General features: G+C 41.3%; 1 protein-coding gene across 1 annotated transcript; it reads left to right on the top strand.

The window, feature by feature from the left end:
• Window positions 1-3,099: 3,099 nt before the first annotated feature.
• LOC125511098 (L-type lectin-domain containing receptor kinase SIT2-like) lies at window positions 3,100-5,432 on the top strand. Its single transcript, XM_048676383.1, has one exon. It carries the CDS (start codon window positions 3,164-3,166, stop codon window positions 5,210-5,212), a length of 2,049 nt encoding a protein of 682 aa, XP_048532340.1. The 5' UTR covers window positions 3,100-3,163; the 3' UTR covers window positions 5,213-5,432.
• The last annotated feature ends 9,026 nt before the right edge of the window (window positions 5,433-14,458 follow it).

Below are 14,458 nucleotides of genomic sequence, written 5' to 3'. Positions count from 1 at the left end.
TGGAGTATGCTTCTTTTGGTATAACAATTCATATGTGCCATCCGGGAGAATCTTAAAGCCAGATGGATAAAAATATGACAAGACAAACCAAGCTAGATACAACTTGTTCATTCCCCCATAAATCCACATATATTCTATCTTTCAAGAATGTTTAGCGCTTTGGACAGGCAATTTTGGTGGGCAATGTATGAAACACCAAGGGTTTATGTTACCAATGTATGCATACTTATGATTATTTGCAATTTGGTCATAAATAAAGTAGTACAAGAATATCTCATTGTTCTTTAAAAAAAGTACTCTCTCTGATCCAAAATAAGTGGATCGGAGGTAGTATATCAATTCACTACATATATGTAAGAAAAATTTATGTTAATCAAATTACAACACCAGCTATTTAGAACGTAAAAGTTTTACTGAAAACAATTCAGGTCTTGCAAGCATTGGGAAGAAAAACATCACCTAATTGGGTTCTAAGTTGTTCAAGTAATGCATGTATGGTAAGCATGTTTGAAATACTAGACGTGTAATACCGCTCCGCTAGTTGACATTTATTGACTTGAGGGATTAAAATTAAAAAGTATCACTTGATGACCGATTCAGACTGCAAGATATAGACTCAAAGGTCAGCATCAGAGTTATGTCACGAAAAGCAACTTCTATGGCAACAAGAACCAAAGTCTAAAGCACAAGACGTTGAATGTTTCTTTTTCCCTTTTCTCGTAAGCTGCAATGTTATTTTGAAGATAATGTTTCTCCAAGGGTGACCCCCTGTAAACCAGAGAAACCGGTAGGCTTCAAAGGTTCCTCATGCATGAAGCTATAAAGGTTGTCCACAGAATACAATCAAGACTACTAAAATTCAATCATAATAAAATATTAGTATCTCTTAGGTGGGTAAAAAATACCACTAGACCACATGTCTATCCAAGTTCCCCCCGTCCCAGGCAACATCCGCAAGTGACAGTCAGACAACAAAACTTTGGACAAACAGTCCATATTATAGGTACGCAACAAAGCTGTACGCGTTGCAAGAAGCTTCATTTTCAGTTATTTCCCGTCTTTAAATGCATCTTTTCAACTTTCCTCCGTATTTAAATGCAATAGCATTCAGGTAGCTGATATTTATTGATTTGAGGAATTAAAATTGAAAAATATCACTTGATGACCGATTCAGACTACAATATAAATAGACTCAAACTTCAACATCGGAGCCCTGTCATGGAAAGCAACTTCATTGGCAACAAGACTCAAAGTCTAAAGCACAAGGCGTTGAATGTTCCATTTTCCTTTCTTTGTAAAATGAGATATTTCTTTTTAAGGTGTCGTTTCTGCAAGGGTGGCCTATAAGGCTATAAACTAGAGAAATTGGTAGGCTTCAAAGGTTCTAGATACATGAGGCTACAAAGCTTTTCCACAGAATGAAATTAAGATTACTACGATTCAATCAAAGAAAATATCAGTATCTCTTAGGTGGGTAAAAAAATACTACTAGACCATTTTCCCGGGTACTCCGATTCAAATACCCATGGATTTTTTGTTTCTTTACTGGCTTCATATAATTCTGAAAACACAAGTTTTCTTGAAGCCTCTTGCTCATATCACTCATCGAAGGGTATTATTCTATAATGTTTCTTTAGCAGATCCCCCGCTAATAATCTGAGTGAGCTTTCAAATATTTGTGTCTATCCATCATTTTTCAAACAACATCCATCGTCTATCTTTTATTAATAAAACTATATACATGCATGTGGGTTAAATAGATAAATACTCCCTCAAGCCTTATGGCTGATGTAGGTCTCTCCTTTTTTTAACAGGGGCTTCCAACCCAGCGTTAACAAAGGCTAGACAGACACCCGGCACCGATTACAGGCAACGATACTGAACTACGGCTAAGTGTGTTTCCTTTAGATACTTTCCTCAAGAAACAGACCATATTCTCAAGTCCATTCTACTGAATGTACATCTCAGTCAGAGAAAGAATAATGTCTAGAGAAATTGTGCTATGACCATACGATACGCATCAAAACATTGAATGTTGCATGAATCTTTTTTCAGTTATTGTCCATCTTTAAATGAATCTGTTTACTTATGCCCATTCCACATGACAAAAGAGAGAAGACTATAGAGGTCCATGCATATGCTCTGCCTTGCTGCAACGGAACACGCAGATTAGACCTTTTCTGCAAGTAGGACTTTTTTGTTTAAGTACGATAACAGCTTCTGGCCTTGCTACATTCAAGTTCCCCCCATCCTACGCAATATCCGCAAGTGACAGTCAGACAGCAACACTTTGGACAAACAATGCATATCATAGGTACTCAACAAAGCTTTACACATTGTACGAAGCTTCATTTTCAGTTATTTTTCCATCTTTAAATGCATTTTTTCAATACCATTCAGGTTGTTGATATTTATTGACTTGAGGGATTAAATTTGAAAAGTATCACTTGATGACCGATTCAGAATGCAAGATAAATAGACTCAAACTTCAACATCAGAGTCATGTCATGGAAAGCAACTTCATTGGCAACAAGAATCAAAGTCTAAAGCACAACACGTTGAATGTTTCTTTTCCCTTCTTTTTTTTGTTTTGTAAACTGAGATATTTCTTTTGAACATGATGTTTCTGCAAGGGTGGCCTGTAAGGCTGGAAACCAGAGAAACTGGTAGGCTTCAAAGGTTCCCTATACATGAGGCTATAAAGGTTTTCTACAGAATGCAATTAAGATTACTACAATTCGATCATAGGAAAATATAAGTATCTCTTAGGTGGTACAAATACTACTATAGCATCTCCCAAGCTACGCCAGGAAATTAATCTGAACCACTCGAAACTTTCTTTACGACATGCTATTTTAACTTTATGCCAGGAAATTAATCTGAATTACTCGACATGGACATGCTATAGTAACTAAATGGGACTAAGAATATTTGTTAGGGTGCTCCTTATAATCAATTTGAAGATGTTATCGACAAACCTGAAGAAATATCACTGTCCCCATCAACTATTAAAATTGTAGACAATGATAGATGTTGAAAAACCAGAGTAGACTTGGTATGGATGCTGCAAGGTAATTACAATATAAAGTTATAAACCACTGCACCACAAAGTGCAGCCTGAAACAATATATTGTTGATTGCCCACAAAACACTTACCTCTCGCATGCCGCTTATTCAGTTGCAGCTTGCAAGTCCTACAATGAAGCATACATCCTTCCTTCAACAATTTGTCTTCCTGTTTGGTCTTATCGTCACAACCTTGGTCTCTGGTGATGATCAATTTCTCTTCTCCGGCTTCAGCCAACCCAGCCTAACCCTGGACGGATGTGCCATGGTCACAGATGGTGGCCTTCTTGATCTGTCCAATGGCACGACTGTTCTCAAGGGCCATGCCTTCTATCCCACTCCTCTGCACTTCCGCAAGTCACCCGGTGGTAAAGTTCAATCCTTCGCAGTCCATGTAGTCTTCAGCATCTTCATCTCTTACGCAGACTTGAGCGCTGATGGCATGGCTTTCTTCATTGCACCCACAAAGAATTTCTCTGATGCACGGGCAGCAAAGTACTTTGCCCTCCTCAACGAGAAGAACAATGGCGACACAAGCAATCACATCTTCATGATCGAACTTGACACCTACAGAAATTCTGAGCTCCAAGACATTGATGAAAATCACATTGGTATCAATATCAACAGTGCAGTCTCCATGCAATCCAGTGCATCTGGCTTCTACGAAGACAAGGGTGGTGCCTTCAAGAACATGACGCTGAATGGCAACCAGGCTATGCAGCTCTGGGTAGACTACAATGAGGGTGATACGCAGATCAATGTGACCTTGGCTCCGATCAACGTGGGAAAACCATCAAGGCCACTGCTCTCTGCAACCTATGATCTCACAACTGTACTCTCGGACTCAGCTCAGTACATTGGATTCTCATCCATGGCTACTCCCATCAACACCCGTCAGTACGTGATGGGTTGGAGCTTTGGCATGAATAAACCAGCTCTATCCATTGACATCTCCAAGCTTCCGAAGTTGCCTCGTGTTGGTCCCAAGGCCCAATCCAAGCTCTTGGTGATCGTCCTACCAATAGCCACTGCAACATTGATCCTCTCTATGGGCACTCTTGTCACTCTAGTTGTGCGAAGGCGACTGAAGTATGCTGAGGTGCGTGAGGATTGGGAGGGAGAATTCGGTCCGCATCGGTTCTCCTACAAGGATCTGTTCCATGCTACGAGAGGGTTCAAGAACAAACACCTACTTGGAGAAGGAGGTTTTGGGAAAGTATATAAAGGAGTGCTTCCATCGTGTAATGTGGAGATTGCTGTGAAGAGGATGTCTCATGAGTCAAGACAGGGCATGAAAGAATTTGTCACCGAGGTTGTTAGCATTGGTCGACTCCGACATCGCAACGTTGTGCAATTACTTGGCTATTGTCGGAGAAAAGGTGAACTGTTTTTGGTTTATACTTACATGCCAAATGGTAGCCTTGATAAATATCTACATTGTGAAGAGCAGAATGCCATTTTGAATTGGGTTCAAAGGTTTCGAGTTATCAAAGGCATTGCTACCGGCTTACTCTATCTCCATGAGAAGTGGGAGAAAATTGTAATCCATAGAGACATCAAAGCAAGCAATATACTGCTGGATGGTGAAATGAATGCGCGACTTGGTGACTTTGGCCTTGCAAGGTTATATGATCATGGCACTGACCCACAGACCACACATATGGTTGGTACCAAGGGGTACCTAGCCCCCGAGCTACTGCGGACAGGGAAGGCATCCCCTCATACAGATGTTTTTGCCTTCGGCATGTTCCTTCTCGAGGTTGCTTGCGGTCAAAAACCTGTCAAGAGAAATGCAGAGGGAAATGAAGTTTTCTTGGTAGAATGGGTACTCGAGCATTGGAACAATGGGTTGCTTATTGAGACAGTGGATGCTATCCTCCAGGGTGATTACAACATTGATGAGGCATACCTCGTGTTAAAGCTGGGACTTTTGTGCTTGCACCCATTTCCTAGTTCGAGGCCCAGGATGCGGCAAGTTATGCAATACCTCGACGGTGAGATGCCACTGCCCGAGCTGAGGAAGACGGAGCTGAGCGTGAACATGGCGGCCTTGGTGAAAAGCAATGGACCGAACTCGGTCACCTTGTCATACCCGCAGATCACATCGAGCTTCTGCACGATATCTGGCCTCTCAGGAGGAAGATGATATCCACGGTGCTTCGCCGCTGACTAGTTATGCTGTTTAGTGGAGTAGTATAAGCACATGTATCAATGCAGTAGTATGTCCTAGAAATAAACGTACGCAGAGTATCAGTTACATGTCTAAAGTCTGTACTACAACATTTTCATTCAGATGCTCATAAGGTTGTATCTTGTATGTAACTATGTATTCGATGGTTTTATGTAGTACTTAAGTATTTTGAACCCTTCTGTGCAGCATGTTTCGGGGAATCCGGAACATCTGCCTTTGTTTCATGTGTGTGAGTTTTGTACAGATTTGTGGCAGCTTTGCTGTTCAAATTGTACTGCAGGGATTTCAGATATGCATGTGCACTCACAGTTTCAGAGATGTTTGTGTGCAAACTGAATCGATTTCTGGTGCTACTCCTAGCGCGCGCTAATCAGATTCGAGCTTCAGGGATTGCGATTACCTCGTAATTTCAGAGTCGACCCCGTCGCAGTCAGGCCGCTGGTCTCGTCGGCATCGTTCTGCCGCCCGTCGGATTCAGGTCGCCGCCCGCTTGAACCAGGAAGCATCCTGCTGCAGCTGGGCCTCCGCTCTTCGAAATCGGCCCGCAGTGGACGCTGTCGAGGAGCTGCCGGAGCAATCGACCGCGACCTCACCTCGCCCGCCGCCGAGCTCCGCCGCAGGGGAGCTACATCCTTTCAGTGAAACCAGAGGAAACAGATGGCGGCCAGCGAAAGCGTACCCACTCGGTTTACGCTTTGTAGTAGCGAAAACGTTTGCCTCACTAACACATTTACTCCCTTCATTCCAATGAATAAATCAAACTTGGACCATAAATTAGATTAACAGTATATATTTTGTGATGTCAAAAAGAATATTGTCACTTCAAAAATATACCACTGCAAACTTCTTTTCAATATGAATTCAATGGTATAACTTTTATCACATATATAATCCACATTTGGTTGGTCTGATTTATGATCAAAATTGAATTTTAGAGTGTGTGGGTGCCTTATTCATTGGAATGGAAGGAGTATCAACTTGAAATATCGTATTATTTATTTCCAGAGAAACTCGCATAGTATTATAATATCATATATTACCTGAATTTATTGTACTTTTAAAATATATATTTCTTGTACCATTAAAATATAATATATGAATAAATCGCCTCATCACTGCAAGAAACTTAAAAATAAAGTGGTAGTGAAAATACATTTTAGGTAATAAGCACCACAAAAAAATCAAAAAATATACTTCTTTCTAATAAATAAAATACATTAGTTAAATGCATATGCCACGGGAGTAGTCATGAAACCATAACGATCGGACATCTAATTTGTTTCCATAATTATTTGGCTACTTTCAGATAATTGTTTAATATAGTATATGTAAAAGTGAATAGGAAAAAAACACATTGTACTAGGTGAAGGGGTTCATCGGATCCCGCGCGAACAGATCGTGTAGCTTTAAGTTTTACGGCCCTAGTAGTTTATGTTTTGGATGTTTGATGTCATGGCTTCGACAAGGGCAACCACGGCACCAGATATTAAAGCTTCAAAACCTTCTCCAACACGGTGTTCTGCTCGTTGGGGGGGGGGGGGGGGGGTGGATCTATTCAAGTGAGGATGGCGGCAATGGCAATCTATGATGGACTTGTGTCCTCGGGCTCAACCGCTTGGCTGGTGGTCCTTCGTGTAAAGTCTAGAGTTTTATTGTCTTTCCGATTTTGTCAGGTTGGCGTCTACATGGCTTGTAACTTAATCTTTATTATGTGAATGAGACATGTGTTAATGAAGTAAAAAGGTTTTTGGAAAATCGTGGAGTTTATTTACCATGTCCAGTCTCTCTCATCCATTTCTATTTTCATTTTTCTCTCTATTGCATATTCTATTGTCCTCCATCCTCTCTGTATTTGTGGTGTTTGCAGGTACTCCCTCCGTTCACTAATACTTTCATAATTCTTGTTGTGGTTTTAGACTTTGGAATAGAGGAGTATAAGATGTTTTTAATATTTTAATATGGACTACATACAAACCGAAGCAAATGAACAAACACATTACAATGCATCATATACATCTGTTTATACATCGTAGGATGCCCAATGTGGTTCACTCCTGAACCGAAATGGGGTCCTCAGCCCGGCCCATCAGGCCGGGAGCCGACGTGGTGAGAGAACCCCTAGCCGGACACCATCAGATAACATGTTGGGCATTTTTCAAATTCGTGAAATATTTTCGAAATATGGGAAAATGTTTTGAAATTCAAACATTTTTCAAATTTGTGAAGATTTTTTAAAATATGGGGAAATTTTATCCATGATTTTTTTTAATTTGGGAGTTTTTTCAATTTCGTGCATTTTTTTCAAATTCATGAACTATTCTTCAAATCTGGAACAACTTACAAACTTCGAACAGGTTTTGAATATACGGGAACATTTTCAAATATGTGAACAATTTTGTAAATTATAAATATTTTTAAAATTCGCAAAAATTGAAATTATGGAAAAATAATAAAATCCAATAAAAAAATTTCAAACTCCTGAACATTTTTTCATATTCATGCAGGACTTAAATCCAGGAACATTTTAAAATTTGCGACCATTTTTTGAAATAAAAAACATAAGCATGAACTTTTTTTGAATCAAAGAAGATTTGTCAAATTCATGATCATTGTTTTTGAAATTCAGAACTTTTTTGAAATCCCAAGTATTTTTTAAGAAACAAATAGAACACAAAAGCAAACACAACAGAAGAAAAAAATGATAAAAAAACAAGGGGCCCTGCCCCACATATGGGCTGGCCCAAAGGTAGCGCAGGAGAAGTTGAGCATAATTGGTTGGATGCCAAAAATTGGCATGCCAACATTTAGAAAATGCCAAATATTGGCTAGTGCTTGCTTGGCTACCATGTTTACTTGTCAACCTCACAAAAAGTTGTCAATTATTGACAACTTTTAGTATTACCAATTATTGGCTTGCCAAGTATATTGACAATGTCAAATGTTGACATCAAAGCAATTATCCTCGTTGAATCTAGGTTGCACATTTCCTCTCTATTCCTCGCGTAGGTCGAAAAATTGGAGGTCCCACATGTGTTTCCTGAGACTCCCGTGGGATCGATTTTGCTACCTACAAATAAAGGCCTAAAGGAGTTTCAAAGTTTTTTTTATAAGTGAACCGGTCTGTAAGGGTTTGGTCGGGTCATTGGTCCCGCTTGACACTATTTTTTTTAACATAGTACCGACGCAAACACTCATATATACACGCATACACTCACCCTTATTAACACACACACGCACACCTTACCCCTCTAAGCACTCTGAGAGACTGATCCGACATATCATTTTGAGATTTTATGAAGTTACCGTAGGCGCCTCGTAGTTGACGGGAACGTGTTTTTTCACTGAACGTGCATCATCGAAAATCATGAAATAAATTTAGGACAAATACGAGCACCAGGACTTGAACCTTGGCGGGCTGGGCATACCACTATTCACCTAGTACCTAACCATCCAACCACAGATTGGTTCGTCCCGCTTGACACTATTAGAACCAACATTTCAATTAAAAACTTTCAAAGAAATTAAAGAAATTCAGCATACATTTTAAGAATTTCCAAAAAATGCTAAAAAAATTAGAAACATTCGTGAATTTAAATAATTTTTCTATCATCAAAATACCTCACAAATATGAAAAATATATTCATGATTTCAAAAAAGTGTTCAAGAGTTTCATAATTATTCATGATTTTTTTAAAAATTCACAATTTGTTTTAAATAGCCATAAATTTGAAAAAATATTTGTAAATTTAAATAGTGTTCAAAAATTTTAAACAGTTTTTTAATTTTAAAAATATTCACAAATAAGTTTTTCAATATTCACAGTTTTGAAGAAAAAATTAGAAAAATATTCAAGAATTCTAATTGCGTTCCTGGTTTTTTAAAAGTAAGCCATAAGTTTGAAATATATTCATGAATAAAAATTTAAAAGTACATAAAATATAAAAGCGAACTAGAAAATAAAACATAAAGGCGCAATAGTAAAAAAGGGAAACAAAATTGAACTGAACGTTCCCAAAATCGAGAGGACCGGCGTAGGTGGCCAACCCAATAGTGTCCACGGGTGTCCAGTTTGCTAGACCACCTCCGCTGTACGCATGAAATGTGAATTGCCGTCGTAACCTTTGGGTGAGAAATAAATTAAATTCCAAAACCAGAAAACAGCCTTTAATCTTTCTTCTAGGTGCAAACGGACCCGTTGGGCCTGGCCGTTTGGTCGACGTGCTGCTATCGGCTCGCCAACTTGCCAGATCCAGACAACCGCAAAAGACGGCAACAACACGCCCCTTTCTTTCTTTTTTTTGAGCTTCAAAGATTATTTATTAAATCAACCTTCCCCAGAGGGGATTTCGTCCGAAACTACAGGTAAAATAAAATCTGGGGGCATAAACTGCCACACCTGACATAAACTACAGGTAAAACAACACGCCCCTTTCTAGAACGGGAAAACAAACACGCGATGGACCGGATGGCAAGTTCGTTCGCCACTACTAGTACGACAGAAGAAAAACGGAAACCTTCCATCCTTGCCGCTATTAAATGTGTGTGAACTATTCAGGTATAGAACCAACTCAAGGGATGTTTGGTTCAGAAGTTCTAGAACTTTTTTTAATTCCAGGGACTAATCAAAAAAGACTCTTCAATAGAGTTTTTTTCTATTCCTTGTAGAAAAAGTCCTTTCTGTTTGGTTCCTAGAGACTTTTTAGAAACTTTTTTTTAGTCTCTGGGATAGTCCCTGAACCAAACACCCCCTCAGATCAAACGCTACATGCAAACACAAGTGAACTAAGACCACGAGATGGTCTTTCTTACGGACGCGGACTAGTCATGAGCTCATATGCTCCCTAGCTAATGTATAGTAAAATAAAAAATAGTAAATAAATATAGTTCTTTTTTGGCTTAATCTTTGACAAATGTTCTCAGTGCTTGAATATTTTCATTTTGAAATAACATTCATGGAAGTCGTGATAAAAAACAAAATTGACACCCAAAAATTGCTATTTTTGGAAGCACTTTAAATTGTTTTTTTCCTTTTGACCTGACCTCCACAAATGTTATTTCGGGATTAAACGAATTTACGGGTCGCCGTTGAAGATGCCCTAACCTTGTAACTATTCCTATGAACATCGTTGGTCAAAAAAGTGCGGCGCTACTAAAAAAAGGACAGTTGATTCGCTGGTATGATTCTGATTCGATGGTTAACCTAGCATCAGTGGGTGCAAGAACCTCAAAATGAAAAAAAAACGGATGCAAGAACATGGCTCAAGATTTACCAGTTGCAAACATTTAGTTCTCGTCCCATCCTAGGGAGTCTAACTTCTTAGCTGGTGAGTGGGCTGTAGGAGGGCACGTGTAGGCGTCGCCGTCTCGGCGACCTCCTGACGAACTCGCCCGGGCGGCGCGCTCATGGCACGTACCGCCGGAGCCACGAGGCTGCCTAGCGTGTCACCCGCCACCTGCAGTGCCAAGTCGACCCGAGCTACCTACACACGTGTTCCCAAAGATGCACCCGAGGCTCCCGTGGGATCCTTGCATCTTCTTCTTCTAGACCGTACTAGGACTAGGAGTAGGAGTAGATGCAAATGAACCAACTTTTTACCAACGGCACCAGGAGCGTACGTGTGTTTCCCAAAAGTGCCCGAGACGTACGCCAGTGGCATGGCATTTTCCATCTTCTTCTAGGCGCAAACCAGCCAACGGCAGGCCGTTTGGTCGACGTGCCATCGGCTCGCGAACTCGCCACGTCCAGACCAGACTAGACACCGGAAAAGACAGCGGCGGCAGCGCGTTGGCGGCCTACCTGCTGCGTACGTGCGCCGTCGCTGCTCCGTGTTCGTTCTTTCTTGAAGCGGAAACGCAAGCGCGTCACACGTCGACCGACCGACCCGGCCGGCGAAGTTGGTTCGCCACCGCGACAAAGATGGGAACCTTCCTTCCTCCGTTGCAGCAAAAAATTAATGCATCTTTTTCAGGGAATTCCAAATATAGACCGTCATGGCATTGAATGGGAGTACTCAGATCAAACACTACACGCAAACACAAGTAAATGAACTGATCTTTTTCCTTTTTTCTCTCTCTGGCTGGAAAGTACAAGTCCACTCTCAAGCTGTCTCGACTTACCGTGGCTACCTACCCACCAACCTGATGTAGTAGCACATAATGCTGTACGTTTTCCAGGGCCGTTGATACTCATCGGGCTTTCTCGAGTCAAGTCTGAACCCTTCTCGCAAAGAAATGAAAAGAAAATAAGTCTGAACCCAACCCAACCCAACTGAACCTTCCGCTTTCCTTCACGCAGGTACTGTGCTATGTTTCTTCTCCTCCCCTTCGAGTTGTTGATCTCGTCAAGCAACGCCTCTCCTGGTCACTTGGTCAGCAGACGCCTAGACATCTTATTGCTAGAATAGAATAATCAGACGACTATACATTTAGATTGTTATGAGCGCCCTATGCATAGTTACGTAGTACAACACTACATGTCCCATTTTCCATACGATAGTGCAGATGAGTGAAGTGTATTATATGTTCTCAAACTTTTTCAGAGATGTCACATATACTTTTGAATTATGAAAAATGTCATCCGGGTCCTCGAAGTGTAGTAAGTGTGTACATATTTGGCAGCTAGTTCGAGGACCAACATGACACCTGTAAAATAGTTCCAGAACCTGGATGACACCTTTCATAGTTTGAGGATCTATGTGACACATCTGAAATAGTTTAAGGACCTACAATGGGGTCCACTCAATGCAGATTGAGACGTTCATGCATAGGATTAAACTGCAGCATACCATGGGATTAGCCATCGTACTATGATCGGATATAATAAGTATCGTAGCTCAGATTGTTATCTGCGTGCGTAATGAATCTTGTCACGCGCGTTCTAAAGTCCTGACATAACGAGAGAGCGGACTAAGAATGGAAACCAGAGCCAGCTAAGTTGAAAGAAAGACTTCTGTGGTCGCACCGTAGCAACATGAAGCAAAGTCATCACCCAGCCTCTCGGAGCACCTCTTGAATCTTCAGCCACGTATTCTCAGCACACCGTGGCTCCAACCCTACAACGCTCTATAAACTTCATAACGAGAGAGCAATTTCACTTTCATTTGAACTGACACTTGACTTTTGCGTCAACCTCTAGCTACATCTCTTCCCTACTAACATTCCCACACCATCAAAACAACGATTCTACACTCCCACACCATCAAAACAACGGTTCTAGTAGCAAATATCGCGCACAATGGTTTACTGTCTAACCGCGAAATTGCGTTAACGTCGTGCCTCTTCAGGACGAGATATGACGTTTTCTTTTGTTGCAGGATTTCAACCACAATGTCGCCGAGGAAGAAAGGTTCCTCACTCACGGTTGCCCTTCTCCTCCAAGTACGCCTACTCGCTACTACTCTCCAAGGAGACTATGGAGAACCACAATACCACTATCATTTGGTCCTCGAGAGTGCCCATCAAGATTCAGATATTTCATATGGACATTGTTCAAAGATCGCCTCAACTCCAAGGTCATTCTCTTCCGCAAGACCGTCGTCCTCGAAACCACATGTTCTAGGTGTGATGTCCCCTTCGAGGGTGCTCTCCACATGTTTGTTCAGTGCCCTGTTTCCACCCAAGTTTGGAACACGTTTGGGACATCCAAACTCCGTGCAGCCTTGACAATGATATCTAGCCATCGATGACCGTTACCATTCTTTGGAAGCTATGGGATTCCACGAATGCTTGTGCCCCTCAGTCACTTGATCCACTCCTTTTTACGAGAGAACCTAATTTTTTGTTGGATAAAAGAGAGGGCTTTTATGAGAGAACATAGCAAGTTTCATTCCTTTGTGAAAGTGCGTTATATCGACTAGAGGGGGGGTGAAATAGGCGATTTTATGAAAAGTCTTCAAAAACATGGGAGTTATGAAAAGACAAACAGCAAAGATTATGCCTATTACTATGCAGCAGCGGAAGTTAGATTACACTAGGCAGCCATGGTCAAGTATTCAATAGGAGTGGAAGCACATGACAACAGCTGCAGTGTAATAAGGATCAGGGGTAGAGAAGTTATGAAGCCAAACAGATCATACCATTCACGTTGTGAAGACAAAAAAGATAGAGCAAGCGTGCATGGCTTCACAATGAGTTAACAGTAAGAAAAAAAGTGAGATGGAAACCAGTGACTCGTTGAAGACAATGATGTGTTGGACCAGTTCCAGTTGCTGTTGTACGTCTGGTTGGAGCGGCTAGGTATTTAAACCTTAGGACACACAGTCCCGGACACCCAGTCCTGAACACGCAGCTCAGGACACCAAGTCCTCACCGTATTCTCCTTGAGCTAAGGTCACATAGTCCTCGCCCAATCACTCTGGTAAGTCTTCAAGGTAGACTCCCAAACCTTCACAAACTTCGTTCACTGGCAATCCACAATGTCTCTTGGATGCTCTGAACGCGACGCCTAACCGTCTGGAGGATTCACAGTCCTCAAGTGTAATAAGTCTTCAGATCACACAGACAAGAAGACTTAAGTGATGCCCAATGTTCTCTGGCTCTGGGTGGTTAGGGCTTTTCTCCTCGCTAGGAATTTTCTCTCAAAGGCTTCGAGGTGGGTTGCTCTCAAACGACAAAAGCCGTGCACTGAAATCTGAGCAGCCAACCGTTTATGGTTGTAGGGGGTGGGCTATTTATAGCCACTTGGCAACCCGACCTGATTTGTCCGAAATGACCCTGGGTCACTAAAGAACTGACACGTGTCTCAACGGTCAGATTTCAAACTCTCATGGCAACTTTACTTGGGCTACAAGCAAAGCTGACTTGTCCGGCTCTGGACAAGATTCGCTCTCATTGTCTTCACTCGAAGACATAGGTTTTTGATTTAGGCATCACTTCAGTCATTCTGACTGGTTCTCCTGGACCCCACTTAACAGTGCGGTGGTTCCTATGACTCAACACAAAAGAAAAAGAACTACGAAAGATCTAAGTCTTCGAGCTCCATAGGCTTCATAACGTGTCTTCTTTTGTCATAGTCTTCAATGTGAATATCTTCATATACCACCTTTGGCTTCAATGTCTTCATACATTTTTAGGGGTCATCTCTGGTAGTAAAACCGAATCAATGAGGGACTTCTACCTGTGTTATCCTGCAATTCTCACAAACACATTAGTCCCTCAACTAGGTTTGTCGTCAATACTCCAAAACCAACTAGGGGTGGCACT

Source organism: Triticum urartu, chromosome 5 (genome assembly GCF_003073215.2).
Source record: "Triticum urartu cultivar G1812 chromosome 5, Tu2.1, whole genome shotgun sequence".
In the NCBI taxonomy this organism is placed as follows: domain Eukaryota; kingdom Viridiplantae; phylum Streptophyta; class Magnoliopsida; order Poales; family Poaceae; genus Triticum; species Triticum urartu.
This window is presented reverse-complemented; position numbering and strand designations above follow the sequence as displayed.

Excerpts from the sequence above, each read along its gene's own strand:
- LOC125511098 (XM_048676383.1), top strand. The coding sequence starts at position 3,164 with ATGCCGCTTATTCAGTTGCAGCTTGCAAGTCCTACAATGAAGCATACA.